Source organism: Schistocerca gregaria, chromosome 10 (assembly GCF_023897955.1).
Source record: "Schistocerca gregaria isolate iqSchGreg1 chromosome 10, iqSchGreg1.2, whole genome shotgun sequence".
In the NCBI taxonomy this organism is placed as follows: Eukaryota; Metazoa; Arthropoda; class Insecta; order Orthoptera; family Acrididae; genus Schistocerca; species Schistocerca gregaria.
In genome coordinates, this window is record NC_064929.1 from 188,801,248 (window position 1) to 188,817,792 (window position 16,545).

Here is a 16,545-nt window from a genome sequence, read left to right on the forward strand (position 1 = left end):
ATCAATACTAGGAATAAGAACAATCTACATAAAGACCTAAAATCTCTTAGCTTGGTCCAAAATGGAGTCCAATCTTCTGAAACACACGTTTTCAACAAATTGTCAACAATCATCAAAAATTTCAACTCAGATAAAGCACACATTAAACAGAGTATAAAAGACTTTTTGAAAGGCAACTCCTTCTACTCCATAGATGAATATCTTAACAGGGTCTGTTAGACCAGCTTAAGTAAAAATGTCTGTTAGATTTCAGTTTTCACAGCACTTGGTGGCAATAGTCAAGAGTAGGTGTTTTGTGTACGATAAGTGTAGTAAAGGTGCATAACTGTGTTTCATTCTGACAGTGTATTAATTCAGCAGATATTAGCAGTTCCAGTTTACTGTACTGTATTCACATATTTTGACACTCTCCTGACAAATTATCACGGTAGTGAGTATTATATTCAAATGTTTTATGTGTTACACTTTCTGAATTGTTCCACACCCAAGAGAATCATCTCATTTTTTGGATCTATGGAATGAAAAATGAATCTAATCTAATCTATTTCCCGCCCGTCCCGCTGCCGAACAGCACGTGCTAATTATTTCCGTACGAACTCCGATTTGTCATATTTTATTGTGACGATCGCTTTTTCGTAAGTAGGTTAGAGACAAATTACTATTTCCGCATCCAGAGAAGAAATTTGGCGACTAAAATTTCGTAAAAAGACCTCGCCAAAAAGTGAAACTTTTTATTTCAGCCCTCTAATGATTATAGAATTTATTTCGTATATATTTTAGAAATAAAAGGATCAAAACAAGTCATCCTTCGTGATAAATAATACGCATTCACTACTGAAACAAATTTTAAGCTGACCCATTTTGAAAATAGGTGTAGTACGACATTTGTGTGTCACAAACGTGACTTTTTCAGTGTTTTTGTATGAACCTAGCATTTTCAGAGTCAATTGTCTTGATTTCTGAACGATTTTATCAGGGCTGCAATTACAGAAAAAAGTATAACAAAGCACCAACAACACATTTATTCTCCTGGCAATGAAAAAAATTATTGCACACTAGTTTTCAACACAACATTTGAAGATTTCTTTGACACAACACACACCAATGTTTTCTATTAAGTTGGTGCATAACTTCGTAGCGTTTTAGTTTCGCATATTGGTATTACGGTTGCTATTGGTTTATTTATGGATTGTCATTTTTCATTTTTTATCGCTGTTTCTATTTGGGTTTACATATTGTCACTTTAGCGTCTGGAGGTAGCAAGTGAGGCTGTGGATGCTAGAAAATGTAGTTTAATGTGGGGAAATCGGAATATTTCTGACACAGTCCTATGTTTCAGTTCGGTATAGGGTGACAGCAGCTGAATCAGCCAGAAACATTCGTGCTGTGTGTGGGGATAATGCCACTGGACAGAGCACAGCAAGAAAATCGTTTTCTCGTTATCACATTAGTGACTTCCATGTCCAGGAAGACCTTCGGGGATTGATGGAGATCCTTTGGTCTCATTAATCCACAGTGATCTGCGTCACTGTACTCGAGAATTGGCAAATGACATGGACTGTGATCATTCCACCATCGCGCGAATTTGCGTGCATGAGGGTTCAGAAATTGTGGGTATGGGTGCCGCATGCCCTAAGCCAAAAATCACACAAATCAGTGCATCTCTTCTCTGCTTGCTCATCATCAATTGGCCCGTGATCGGCACCGCACCGACCATTCCTATCCTTTGTCGTTAATGGCGAGGGGAAATGGTGTCTTCTTATTATCATAAGATGTAGACAGGAATGGTGAGACCAAACAAAGACGAACACACAGACACTGTGAAGAATTTCCTGCGACAAGCACGACACAATTAGTCTTTCTTGGTAAATTTTTCACGCGATCCGAATCGATTTGGATGAGGTGTAACTCTGCACAGACGCCTGATGATAGCTCGTATGACAAAAGCGACCACGAGGAACAAGAGCAGCAGCGCAGCGACGACATCTAGCAGCAGGTACTGGTACCACGAGAGACGGAGCGCGGCCGACCTGAGGTGGGGCGCCCCCTGGTGCCTGATCACGTACTCTGTCCAGTGGACCGCCTCGTCCAGAGGGTGCGTCGGCCGGTCGCTGAAGATGCGCGACAGGTGTTGGGCTCTCTCACGGTACCTGCGAAGCATGAAATGTAACGTCCATAGAAAAAATTCCACAGCAGCCAGTATGTGGGCTCAGCACAGCCTTAGTACAATATGCTTCAGCACGGAAACTGCACAGCATCTCCTCAGTACCATCATATTCAGAACTAAAGCTGTAGATTTAGTGAGCTATGTAGGTCTCAGTCATGGCAGTTGATAGGCCTTGCGCCAATAGCAAAGAGCCCCACCATTATGGGGCAGTAATATTTTAAATACAATCGTTATTTAGGCCCTCTCCCAATTTACATTGTGAAAACTACGAGGGTCGTTCAATAAGTAATGCCACACTTTTTTTGAGAATATATTTACTTTTAACAGTGCGAATTTAGTGGCAATATACATCATTTAGTCCATCTCCTATTTTACTATGTAGTATCCATGAATCTGTATATTGAGCAAGCAGTAAAGGAAAAAAAGAAAAGATCCGAGTAGGTATTAAAATCAATGCAGAAGAAATAAAAACTTTATGGTTCGCCGATTACACTGTAATTCTGTCAGAGACAGCATAGGACTTGGAAGAACAGTTGAATGGAATGTACAGTGTCTTGAAAGGAGAGTATAAGATGAACATCAACAAAAGAAAAACGAGGATAATGGAATGTAGTCGAATTAAGTCGGGTGATGCTTAGATTAGGAAAGAAAACACTTAAAGTAGTGAAGGACTTTTGCTGTTTGGGGAGCAAAATAACTGATGGTCGAAATAGAGAGGATATAAAATGTAGACTGGCAATGGCAAGGAAAGCGTTTCTGAAGAAGAGAAATTTGTTAACATCGAGTATAGATTTAAGTGTCAGTAAGTCATTTCTGAAAGTATTTGTATGGAGTGTAGCCATGTATGGAAGTGAAACGTGGACGATAAATAGTTTGGACAAGAGGAGAATAGAAGCTTTCGAAATATGGTGTTACAGAAGAATGCTGAAGATTAAATGGGTAGATCACATAACTAACGAGGAGGTATTGAATAGGATTGGGGAGATGAGGAGTTTGTGGCACAACTTGACAAGAAGAAGGGATCGGTTGGTAGGACACGTTCTGAGGCATCAAGGGATCACCAATTTAGTATTGGAGAGCAGTGTGGAGGGTAAAAACCGTAGAGGGAGACCAAGAGATGAATACACTAAACAGATTCAAAAGGATGTAAGCTGCAGTACGTATTGGGAGATGAAGATGCTTGCACAGGATAGAGTAGCATGGAGAGCTGCATAAAACCAGTCTCAGGACTGAAGACCACACAACAACAACATCCATCACGTTCTATGGCCGTACGCCATCGTTGTAGAAGAGCATGTCTTCCCTGCTGGTAAAAGCTCTTTTCCTATAAACGTAGCCATGTTTTCAATTCACGTCTGAGACTGTAGTCATCCTCAAAGTGTGTTTCCCGTAGAGAATCTTTAAGCGGCCCAAGGAGGGTGCCACATCTGGACAGTTCGGTGGACGAGGCAATGATGTCCAACCCAATTTGGCGATGTGATGCCGGATCCTCAGACATGTGTGTGGGCGTGCATTATCATATTGGACCAAGAGTTCTGCTGGATTCTTCTCCGATCGGGAACGTCCGAAACGTTTCTTGAGTTTGTTCAGAGTCTTCACGTATGCCATTGAATTGATGGTTGACCCTCTTGGCGTCACTTCCTCGAGAATGTCGCCATCACAATGCCAGAAGACTGTCACCATGACTTTTCCGGCAGAAGGTGTTGTCTTGAATTTCTTCTTTTGTGGTGAATGAGGATGATGACACTTCATGGACTGCCTTTTTGTTTCCTGCGCCAAAAGGTGCACCCAGCTTTCGTCCCCCGTAACGATCCATGACAGAAAGGGCTCTCTGTCGGTCTCAGAAAGCTCCAGCAATTCAGATGAAATGGCCTTTCTTTGAATCTTGTAGTCGACTGTGAGCATTCGTGGAACGCACCGGGAGCACCTCGTTGAATATCCGAAAGTCTCGATCATTGCAGACACACTTCCAAGCTGACCGAGAACTATAGAACCAATTGTCGTGTTGTGATGCGCCGGTCGGCATCCACACAATTCAGCACGACTGGAGCAGTGGCTGTGACAGGACGTCCCGAGCGTGGCTCATCATGGAGCTCTGTTTCTGCATTTTCTGAGGCCGTAACTTTGTGTACCCATCGCCCAGCTGTACTCCTATCAACTGCAGCATCGCCATACACTGAACAGAAACGTTTAAGGATGTTCACCACGGTTTCTTTTTCTGCACACAAGAATACAATAACAGCACCCTGCTTATAACGTTAGTCGTATGTAGACGCCATTTTGACTCTGTACTACGCCTCTGACATATTCCAGAACGGTTCGAAACTTCACCGGCGCACAGAACAAAACCAACAAGGACGTTTCTCTATGTATATTAATGTTTTTTTTTATTTTTATTTTAAATGTAGGGCGTTACTTATTGAACGACCCTCGTATAATACTTTGAAACACATGTCGCTTAGCCTCTTCGAAACGTATCATTTGTCTCTATGTCGTCATCATCACTATATTTGCCTTTGGTTTAAACTGTGATCACCGACACTTAGTGGGGAAACATGTAAATGAACGTAAACCACCCGAAGATGGCCACAAGCCCGAAACCGGACATTGTGTTGAATCGCCTTCTGTTATGACTTCTTTTCCTGAGTCATCAGTCTCCAGACTGGTTTGATGTGGTCGACCACGAACGTCTCTCCTGTGCCAAACTATCCATCCCAGAGTAGTACTTGCAACCTACGTCCTGAATTATGTGCTGTATGTATTCCAATCACTGACTTCCCCTACAGTTTTTAGCCTCTACAGTCCCTCTCGTACCATAGAAATTATTCCCCGACGTCTTAATAGATGTTTTATCATCCTTCCCCTTCTTCATGTCAGTGTTTCCCATATATTCCTTTCCGCACCGATTCCGGGGAGGTCCATAGTGCTTACAAAGTGTGCAAAATCGTCCATACTTGGAAATAATACAGCTTTAGTTGTCTGAATTTTAATATATATATATCCAGAGAGAGAGGCTTTATTTGTCTGAATTTTCATATATATATATATATATATATATATATCCAGAGAGAGAGAGAGAGAGAGAGAGAGAGAGAGAGAGATTGGTGGAAGTTGCTTATCAGAAGACGCAAAAAATAATTACACGTATCTATGAATAAAGCTGTATTATTTCCGAGTATGGACCTTAAATTTAAATGTTTCCTTGTCTAAATTGTCTGTATTACTTATTAAAATAAACACAGCTCAAACATTGACACTACTTAAATGAATTATAGTTTAGGAGACAGCTGTACTTCACAGTACTTTCATCTTTGTATAATGCATTAAACTGATCTAAATATGGCTGTCAAAACGCACGAGCACTACTACAGATTTATGTTACAGCTTAAAATGCCCCAAGAATTACCAATCTAACTGTAACGTCTAAAAGCTGTGTCTAAAACAAAAAGTTCGATATTGGTACTACACTTTTCAGGCACAGCGGACCTTCCCATGAAATATTTCTGCACCTAAGTTTTCTGTCTAAGTTATTTCAATAGGCACATCACGCTTCAACATCATTTAATTTATGTAGAGCATTACTGAAGATCTAACTTGTAGTCTTTCAAGATATCGAGTCTGTGAATCTGTCTTGTAGCACGATCTTCTGGGGAGATGTTTGAACTCTGTTAGCAACTTTTGCTGTGATATGTGCCTAAACATAAGAGAGGTTGTTGTCGAGTATTATGAAAAAATATGCAGTTCAACTGTTACATCTTCTTTTGTCCTTCCTAACATAGTGTTTGCTCAATCTGTTGTCTTTGCTACGTTGTGTGTGTCGAAGTGTGTTTCGCAATGCGTGTTTTTATTTGATGTGGTGTCGTTTATACTTGATTAATGCAGATATGGTCTATAAAAGTATAGGGAGCCTTGGCATCGTAGTTCCAGTTGGTAAATATTGCCTCCTCCATCGCAGATTGTAATTGTACATAACCTCTAGTAGCCCAGACACATTTGTAATAAAAGAGGTGATTGTTAATCAATCTTATCAATTCTATTCTTATTATGTATAACATCATGCATTATCTTTGTCCCTACTAAAAGGATCTTGAGAACAATTTGCACGTGGAAATACTTACCTGAATGGTGTATTGTGACTTACATCAATGAGAGGTCTAATTACCTACATTCTTCCAATATATGAGACTGCCGGTTTGTGTGCTTGTATGCATAGGATAGTATTTTCGCTAACATGTGTTTTTGGCAGTTATAAGCCTGGTCATGTGAGCTCTACGATACCTATCTCTAAGCCTCAACATGTATTAAATTTACCGATGCAGTTGGTGAGCCAGTCCATAAACAATGTTTTGAAGTCTCAATAATAAAAACATAGTTGGCGACATTTTCGTCATTATTCCCGTTCCAGATCCGTTAAGTGTGTGATGTACCGGGTGATCCAAAAGTCAGTATAAATTTGAAAACTTAATAAACCACGGAATAATGTAGATAGAGAGGCAAAAATTTACACACATGCTTGGAATGACATGGGGTTTTATTAGAACAATCCCATATTGTTAGACGCGTGAAAGATCTCTTGTGCGCGGCGTTTACTTGATCATGTGCTCAGCTGCCACTTTCGTCATGCTTGGCCTCGCAGGTCCCCAGACCACAGGCCGTGCTATTATTGGCTTTGGTGTTACCTGAAGTCGCAAGTGTATCGTGATCGACCGACATCTCTAGGGATGCTGAAAGACAACATCCGACGCCAATGCACCATAAACTCCGTACATGCTTTGCAGTGCTGTTCACAACATTCCTCGACTACAGCTATTGTTGAGGAATTATGGTGCACATATTGAGCATTTCCTGTAAAGAACATCATCTTTGCTTTGTCTTAAATTGTTATGCTAATTATTGCTATTCTGATCGGATGAAGTGCCATCGGTCGGCCATTTTTTGAACTATGTATTTTTCTTTCTTTCTAATAAAACCCCATGTCATTCCAAGCATGTGTGTCAATCTGTACCTCTCTATCTACATTATTCCGTGATTTATTAAGTTTTCAAATTTATACTGACTGTTTGATCACCCAGTTCTATTTCGCACTCCTCTCCTCCAGTCATAGGAGAGGAGATCGAAATAGTGCACATTGTGTCCTGTGTGTGTGTGTGTGTGTGTGTGTGTGTGTGTGTGTGTGTGTGTAGTCATAGACGTTGCTTTTTGACCTTAAAAGTGTAAAACAAAATTAAAACTTTTTGACTAGTTCTCACAGCCATACTTATTTCTGTTCCTTTTCTTGTGCCTTTTTCCTTCATTGGCAGAGGCTCGGAGTTGTTAATGCATCTGGTATGGTTAATTGAAGGGTTTAGGCGGATTACACCCTAATAACCATAACACTTACAATATTAGATATTACTCTGTGAAGTCACAATTTTATTCCAGTGATGTCGCGAGGTTATCTTTATAGTGCACACCACATCAGAGGGGGGAATAATTTTGAACGATTATGTCCATACAACCACCATAAACTCCGAACGGACGGTCACACATAAATGTATGTACATGGTCGCGTCGTCAGCGACCATTTACAAAGTAAAATAGGCAGTAATACCAGCCCTCGGTGGCGAAAAAGCAGTCTTTTGACCCAGGTTTCGGCACTGCTATGGGTACCTTCATCAGAAATGAAACTGTCAAATTAGCATGTCACATATTAAACTGAAAATCAAGCGATAAATCTTTAGTCACAAAATTTGTGAAACAGAATCCATAAAAGGCAAGCCACTATGGGCTCCTCACATGCGTCTAGCTACGATAGCACATATTAAAGTAAGAATCAAGCGATGAAGCTGTAGTCAGAAAATATGTGATACACAATACATAAAAGACAAGCGTTTTATGTACTCGTGCTTGCCTTTTATGTATTCCGTTTTACAAATTTTGTGACTGAAGCTTTATCGCTTGATTTTTAGTTTAATGTGTGACATGGCATTTTTAGAGTTTTATTTCTGATGAAGGCACTCACAGCAGGGCCGAAACTTGGGTCAAAAGACTTCTTTTATGCCGCCGTGGGCTGGTATTGCTGTTAATTTTATGATCACACCTTTTTTCCAGGTGTAATTGCTTTCCTTGAGCTGTGACTTCACAACTTTTGGCTGCGAGGAGGTGTCTGCTCCCTACCGTTCATCTTGCGCAAGCGGACCGCTTTTCCTCCAGGCTGATCCTCCACCCGCCCCCGCCCCTCCCCCTTCCCCCGTCCCCTCGTCCGTCTCACATCAGCATGGTTTCATAAAAGATTGTTCTTCTGCAACGCAGTTTGCTCTTTATTCGCTCGAAGTAATGGCCGCTATCGACAGGGGATCAAGCTTTTGACACCGTTCCTCACAAGCGACTTCTAATCAAGCTGTTGGCTTATGGGGTATCGTCTCATTGTGCGACTGGATTCGTGATTTCCTGTCAGGAAGGTCGCACTTCGTAGTAATAGACGACAAATCATCGAGTAAAACTGAAGTGATATCAGGTGTTCTCCAGGGAAGCGTCCTGGGACCTCTGCTGTTCCTGATCTATATAAATGACCTGGGTGACAATCTGAGCAGTTCTCTTAGGTTGTTCGCAGATGATGATGTAATTTACCGTCTAGTAAGGTCATCCGAAGACCAGTATCAGTTGCAAAGCGATTTAGAAAAGATTGCTGTATGGTGTGTCAGGTGGCAGTTGACGCTAAATAACGAAAAGTGTGAAGTGATCCACATGAGTTCCAAAAGAAATCCACTGGAATTCGATTACTCGATAAATAGTACAATTATCAAGGCTGTCAATTCAACTATGTACCTAGGTGTTAAAGTCACGAACAACTTCAGTTGGAAAGACCACGTAGATAATATTGTGGGGAAGGCGAGCCAAAGGTTGCGTTTCGTTGTGCAGGACACTTAGAAGATGCAACAAGTCCGCTAAAGAGACAGCTTGCACTACACTCGTTTGTCCTCTGTTAGAATATTGCTGTGCGGTGTGGGATCCTCACCAGTTGGGATTGACGGAGGACATCGAAAGGGTGCAAAAAAGGGCAGCTCGTTTTGTATTATCACGTTATAGGGGAGAGAGTGTGGCAGATATGATACGCGAGTTGGGGTGGAAGTCATTAAAGCAAAGACGTTTTTCGTCGTGGCGAGATCTATTTACGAAAATTCAGTCACCAACTTTCTCTTCCGAATGCGAAAATATTTTGTTGAGCCCAAGATTTATAGGTAGGAATGATGATCAAAATAAAATAAGAGAAATCAGAGCTCGAAGAGAAAGGTTTAGGTGTTCGTTTTTGCAGCGCGCCGTTCTGGAGTGGAATGGTGGAGAGATAGTATGATTGTGGTTCGATGAACCCCTCTGCCAAGCACTTAAATGTGAATTGCAGAGTAGACATGTAGATGTAGATGTAGATCTCTGTATCTACCTCTATTCAATGTGAGACGCACAGTGGTCGGTTAAACCGGCAGCGCCTGTACAGCGTTTACAGCTCACCTGGGGACTGTGAGCACCTCGGTGAGCGCCCACTGTATGGAGGCCTCGGTGATGTTGTGGACGTCCAGCCTGACGGCGAAGCCCTGCCTGGCGGCGAGCGCCACGTTGAGCTTCTGGTCCAGGAAGACGGGGATGCCCACCAGTGGCACACCCCTCGCCGTCGCCTCCTGCGTGCTCAGCAGGCCGCCGTGCGTTATGAAGGCGCGCACGTTCTCGTGGGCTGCAACACACCGCGCCGCGGTGGTACATAGTGGTACCTCTAACATACAGGGGGTAGGCAAAATAATACGAACAGTGATAGTAAGTGGACGGTTGTCACTGACGATCAACAACGCAGGTAAGGCCATCTCACGCTGGACTGTTTATAGTTCAAGACGGATTAGATATAAGTGCAGGTTGTTTACAGACTGCGTTCAGAGACCGAGGTCGACGTGTAATGGAAGACCTAAAAGAGTTCCAAAGAGGGCAGATTGTCGGGACCCGATTAGCCGTAACCGAGACAGCCAACATTTTGAATATTTCAAGAGCAACTGTTTCAAGTCATGACAGCCTACGCAAAACATAGAAAGACATCGTCGTGTAAACGCAACAGTGGCCGCAAATTAAAACTAAATGACAGAGATAGTCGTATACCGAACGATTTGTGTCAAAACGACACAAAAATACGACGGCCATCTTTGAGATCCCGTATGTATCGGTAATGTCCACCGAGAACTCCATAAAGCGAACATTCGTGGACGAGCTGCTATACTGAAACAATTAGTGACGACAACCAACGTAAAGAAGCGTAAAACGTGGTGTCAGGAGCATAAACCCTGGACGGTTGATCAGTGGAAACACGTCATATAATCCGAGGAGTCAAAGTTTTCGTTGTTTCCTACATCAGGGCGGGTCTACGGCTGGAGAACGCCAAAAGAAGCCTACAATCCTGATTGCTTGAAGCCAACGGTTAAGCACGGAGATGGAAGTGATCCGGTGTGGGCAACAATATGATCGTATTCCGCTGATCCCATCATTATTGTGAAACGCCATGTTAAAGCCAACGATTATGTGTTTAAGGTGATCAGGTCCACCCCATGATTCAAATGTTGTTCCCCAAAAATGAAGCCATAAAATAGGCCGAGAATGCACCCATTCACACTGCCAGGAGGGTACAATCGTGGTATGAGGAGCATGCAATTGAACTGCAGCGCCTTCCCTGGCCAGCATAGTCCCCAGACTTCAACATTATCCAATCTTGTGGGCAGTATTGCAGCGTAGACTCCGGAGGAGTTTTCCGCCTCCCTCGTCACTACAGGAGTTAGAGAGAGGTTCTGATAGAAGAGTGACATAACATTTCACTGGACACAATGCAATCATTATATGCCAGTCTTATTAGTGAAACATTCACAAGTAAGTCCAGGTGTTCAAATTGTTTTGCCTATCCGCTGTATGTCGCCTTCGGCGCACTGTAATTAACATAAACCACTCTAATCAGTTGTAACAGTTACGCCTAATTGGCCCGCGGCGAGTCGTTATGTTGCGGAATATCTCCCAAGCACTGCTGTTGGGCAGCTTATCACGTCGCAAGCTGAGAAACGACTATTCACACACAGATGGCGCCCCCTCGTCTCAATGGGTGATTGCATCCCGACCTTATGTGATACCGTAGCAATTCCTTGCCTCTGGTTTGTCAAAAGAGAATCCACTGCGGCTGACGAGGGACTTCCGTCGACGAGAGGTGTCGTGACTGCCAAGTCAGTGGTTCCGGATTTTCGCAGTCTCAGTTGAAGTGTGTTAATTTAGCCGGATATTTATTGACGATACAGTGTTATTAAACTGTGATCTGCGTTAAGATTAGAGTGTTTCGGTGCAGCTGGCCCCAGCGGAGGCTCGAGTCCTCCCTCGGGCATAGGTGTGTGTGTTTGTCCTTAGGATAATTTAGGTTAAGTAGTGTGTAAGCTTGGGGACTCATGACCTTAGTAGTTAAGTCACATAAGATTTCACACACATTTGAAAATTAGAGTGTTTCGGTTCGTCACTTGCGTTCCAATTGCAAGTATAATTTTAAGTATTCATTGCTGATTGTATTATGACTAGTGTTGAGACAAAAATTGCAACATTCAGTAAATCTCTTAAATGAATTTGAGTGCTAATTACTGTAAAAGGAGACCTGCAAACTTCCCATCACAGTTGATGTTCTGTGAGCGGAACATCAACCTCAGAATATGCAAAGTGAGCAAGTCCTCTGGTCTGCAAAACTTAAGGACACAAGTAACTTTCGCAAGATGTCACTGCTAAGTAAGGTATCTCGATGAAACTTGGGCCATTCGTAGAAAGATATACTATACTACGTTACAGAAGCTAACTAAAAGAAATATGCAATGAGATGAACAGAAATGACACATTTATTTTAAGACAATAATCTCATCGTAGTCACCGCGATTCGTGATGGTCCCATAAAACTAAACGTCTTCCGAACAGGCCTTGGAAGGCCTAACGGCATCTAGCAAACGCCCCGTCTTCCTCAGTCTCGGGGATTTGGAGAGGCATGTGGTCAGCACACCACTCTCCCGGCCGTTCTCAGTTTCCGAGGCCGGAGCCGCTACTTCTCAACCAAGTAGCCACTCAGTTTGCCTCACAAGGGCTGAGTCACCCTGCTTGCCAACAACGCTTGGTAGACCGGATGGTAACCCATCCAAGTGCTAGCCCAGCCCGACAGCGCTTAACTTCGGTGATCTGACGGGAACTGGTGTTACCACTGCGGCACGACCGTTTGCCAGAAGGAAAGAAGATTAGGGTTTAACTTCCCGTTCGACTAGGTAATTTACTCGTATTGGACAAGCATGGGAAAGAAGTCCTAATTACCGGTTTAGTGTGTGAAGGCACTGATGCTGAATATTGAAGGATACGAGAAGAAATTCAGCCTCTATGAGATGAAATAACACGCGGTTAAGCTATCTCTGGGTTGCACAATGGGTATTACGGATGTTTGTTTTTGAGTGCGTCATAGTCACAGTCGTAACATTGGGGTCTACAGTTGTGATCACTCGCGTATCGGACGAATACTGAATATTAACTCGCAAGTAGGGAATGTCGTTCAAAGCTGAAGCGTTCGTGAAAGTCGAAGGTTTATTCAAATCTCGTGAGACAGTTTCGTTGCTATAATTCAGTAATAGTAACACCTCTATCCATTGTGCCTAATGAACTCCATGGACAGATTATCAAATTATACTAATGATGAAAAAATACGTAATCGACAAGGAGAGGAGTAGTCATAGACGAAATGGGCTGAGAAGTGTTTTATCACGTTACTAGTCTTTTTTCAGCACACAGCCATTATGAGCTCAATGCCTAAAGGCAAGTCTGACATCAGCATTTAGTGACACAATGACTTAGAATTATAGTTGTGCTCTCCCTGTTCCCCTAGCTACAAGTTTGAAATGTGTAATATGTAGTTGTGTTTGTTGACTACTTCTGTGTAAGCTTTAGACCCTCGATGAATTTAAAGAACGTCATTAAATGACTATCTGGTTACCTTCGATTCGGAAAGTTGGTGCACTCATCGACTGTTACGTGACTTTAAAAATTATGAAGTGCAGCAGTAAGTCCTTCTTTGTAGATTTTATTAAGCAAATCCAGATTTCGGCTAGTAGTTAGCCATTCTCAATGCAATATTTTCTATTGTCAGTGCATGTAAGTCCCTGCTGTTCGGGCGTCAGTCACAGTTCTTTGAATACTATTGAATACTATAGTATTCAAAGAACTGTGACTGACGCCCGAAGAACTGGTATTGACGGTATGAAGACGAAAATTGTTGCCATAAATGGAATGGGGAAAATCCCATAAGGGGTTAGCTGGACAGTGGTGACTCATTTATCAGGATGCGGAATGCACCAGCAATGGCGGACTGTGAGACAACCTGAAAGGTGGTGAAGTTACAACTCTTAGAAATTCGACAGTAAATCACAGTCAAACAATAGAGCAAATCTGAACACATCTCCTATCTTAAAGAAATGAGGGACATCCACAGACACACAAAATTTTCAATATCTTTGAAACTACAAAGGTTAATATTTGAGAGTGAGCAAATATTTACACAATGAACCTCTAAATTAACACCTTTAAATGCCTCATGCAATTTCACCAAACAATATCTCAGATATGAAACTTTCTGGCAGATAAAACTGTGTTCCGGACCGATACTCGAACTCGCGGGCAACTGCTCTACCATCTTGGTAGAGCACTTTCTCACGAAAGGCAGTGGTCCCTAGTTCGAGTCTCGGTCCGGCACACAGTTTTAATCATCCAGAAAGTTTCATATCAGTGCACACTCCGCTGCAGAGTGAAAATTTTATTCTGGGATATCTCAGATATTAGCTTTGCACTATAGCTACCATTCCAGAAAGCTATGTATCTGGGACAAAATTATTTATTTATTCATGACATCTTTTACATCTTTTTCATGATTCAAATATTTTTCAGAACAGCATATCCTCCACAATAACACAGCAAATGAATGCAGCATAAGTTCTTCATATCTTGTCATACTTGTGTTTATTTAATGTTATCTTACTATTTTTGCTAGATATTTCACTATTGATTACGATGCCTAATACAAAATCACAGTGATTTAATAAGTGGGCAATCACATGTTTTAGTTAATACCAGCACTGGAAAGAGAACCAAAAGACACCTCTAGCAAGCAGACGTAAATAATTGTTTAACAATATTTAGCGACAATTTGTTATTGTAAGTGGTGTGAATGTGACTGAAAGTTTATAATATTCCTATATTTAAATATTGTTGTAATATATTAGGTTAGTGTGGCAAGTGGTCAAGCTGAGTCAGATAATGTCTGTAGAACTTAAGCACTATGTATTTTTGATGGGGATGGTCTTAAGCCAATGGAGAAACAGGGAGTAGAGGATCTCTCCTGGAATAAAAAGGGACAGAAAATTATTTCTCATGGTATGCTCAACAAAATGATTGTATACATTTTTTGTCTAGTTGCGGAAGAAGGCAGATCTGTGTGTGGTATCCCGGTATTCGGTAGTTCTGGGAAGAGAACGGCCATTACAGGACTACGCATTTATGAATGAGTGATAGATTCAGAGCTATCACTGGCCGCTACGATCCTGGACTTTTGAAGGATGCTTTCATGTTCGTTCTGGAAGAAGGTAGATCTGGGTGTGGTAATGTACGTGACTTGGTCGTATAGGTAATTGTAAGTTTTTCTGATTACATAATTATTGGGAAAAGAGAGAGCATGAGTTTCTGTTCGTTATCTCAGGATGTTAATTTGTTAATAATCATGGGGAACTCTGAGGTATTTTTAGACGGAGCATATTTCGTGTGCCGTGATCACGAAATGGTTTTAATTTGGCGTATCTTTGAAGACTATTTAGCTTGGGGATTCTGCTACCATTCTCTCACCTCTCTGCATTTGATAACCTTACTTTCTATCTGAATTTTGACTGGATATCGTAGGACCACTACACGTTCAGTTGAGATACTTGTATGAATAAATATTATTCAGAATAATTCTGTCATCTTCATCAATTAGAGACGTTAAAAAATCCTTCTGGACAAACATCCGCAATTGCGCATTATAGTAGAGATTGAAAGTCCCGCTTTAGTTGTAAGGTTTATTTCTATACTGAACAGGCAAAGAAACTGGTACATCTGCTTAATATCGTGCGGGCCCCCAAGAGTATGCAGAAGTGCAACATGACGTGACACGGACTCGACTAATGTCTGAAGTAGTGCTGGAGAGAAGTGACACCATGAATCCTGCAGGGCTGTCCATAAACCCGCTAGAGTACGAGGGATTGGAGATCTACTTTGAACAGCTCATTGCAAAGAACCTATTTATGCTCCATAATGTTCATGTCTGGGGAGGTTAGCGGCCAACGGAAGTGTTTGAACTCAGAACAGTGTTCCTGGAGCCACTCTGTCACAATTCTTGACATGTGGGGCTTTCCATTGTCCTGCTGGAAATGCCCAACACCGTCGGAATGCACAAAGGACATGAATGGATGCAGATGATCAGATAGGACGTTCACGTATGTGTAACTGTATAAGAGTCGTATCTAGGCCTATCAGGATTCCCATATCAGTCCAACTGCACTGCCCCACAACATTACAGAGCCTCCACCATGCATGATGCACGGACTCATGATGTTGTCTTCACTCATCAAGGGTAATTGAGTGGGCCTTAGGCTCCAAAAGCCCATATCAATGAATTTTCATTGAATAGTTCGCACGCTGACACTTGTTGATGGTCCAGCTTTGATATCTGCAGCAATTTTCGGAAGCTTTGCACTTCTGTCACTTTGAACGATTCTCTTCAGTCGTCGTTGGTCCCGTTCTTGCAGGATCTTTTTCTGGCCGCAGCGATGTCGGAGAGTGGATGTTTTACCGGATTCCTGATATTCACGGTACGCTCTTGAAATGGTCGTACGAGAAAATCCCACTTCATGACTACCTCGGGGATGCTGTGTCCCACCGTTCGTGAGCCGACCATAACACCACGTTCAAAGCCACTTAAATCTCGATAACCTGCACTGTGGCAGAAGAAACCGATCTAACAACTGCTCCAGGCACTTGTTGTCTTGTACAGGCGTTGCCGACGGCAGCGCAGTATTTTTACTGTTTACACATCGCTGAAGAGAGTACCCATGCCTGTACCAGTTTCTTTGGAGCTTCAATACAGAACTCAGGGCATTGTTTCTACAATGAATTAGTCCTCTGTAGTGGAGAGCGCTCTAGGCTCAAACTACCTGGCAGAATGAAACGGTGTATGAGTTCAGACGGTAGGAGGGAGGTACTGTTGAAAACAAAGCTGTGACGGCGGATCGAGGGTCGTGCCTGGTGGGATCAGCCGGTAGGGAGGGCATTATCAAAAACAC

The 16,545-nt window shown here is 42.3% G+C and overlaps 1 protein-coding gene and 1 pseudogene across 1 annotated transcript in view; both read right to left on the minus strand.

The window, feature by feature from the left end:
* Positions 1 to 999: 999 nt before the first annotated feature.
* The window catches only part of LOC126293469 (UDP-glycosyltransferase UGT5-like), a 49,294-nt gene continuing 33,748 nt past the window's right edge, over positions 1,000 to 16,545 (minus strand). Inside the window, exons 5-6 of the mRNA XM_049986712.1 lie at positions 9,656 to 9,875; positions 1,000 to 2,150 (exon numbers count right to left, since the gene is read on the minus strand). Coding sequence (XP_049842669.1) covers positions 1,853 to 2,150; positions 9,656 to 9,875 — 518 coding nt within the window. The 3' untranslated portion in view covers positions 1,000 to 1,852. The remainder of the gene's footprint in view (positions 2,151 to 9,655; positions 9,876 to 16,545) is intronic.
* Positions 12,297 to 12,414, minus strand: LOC126293881 (5S ribosomal RNA; annotated as a pseudogene).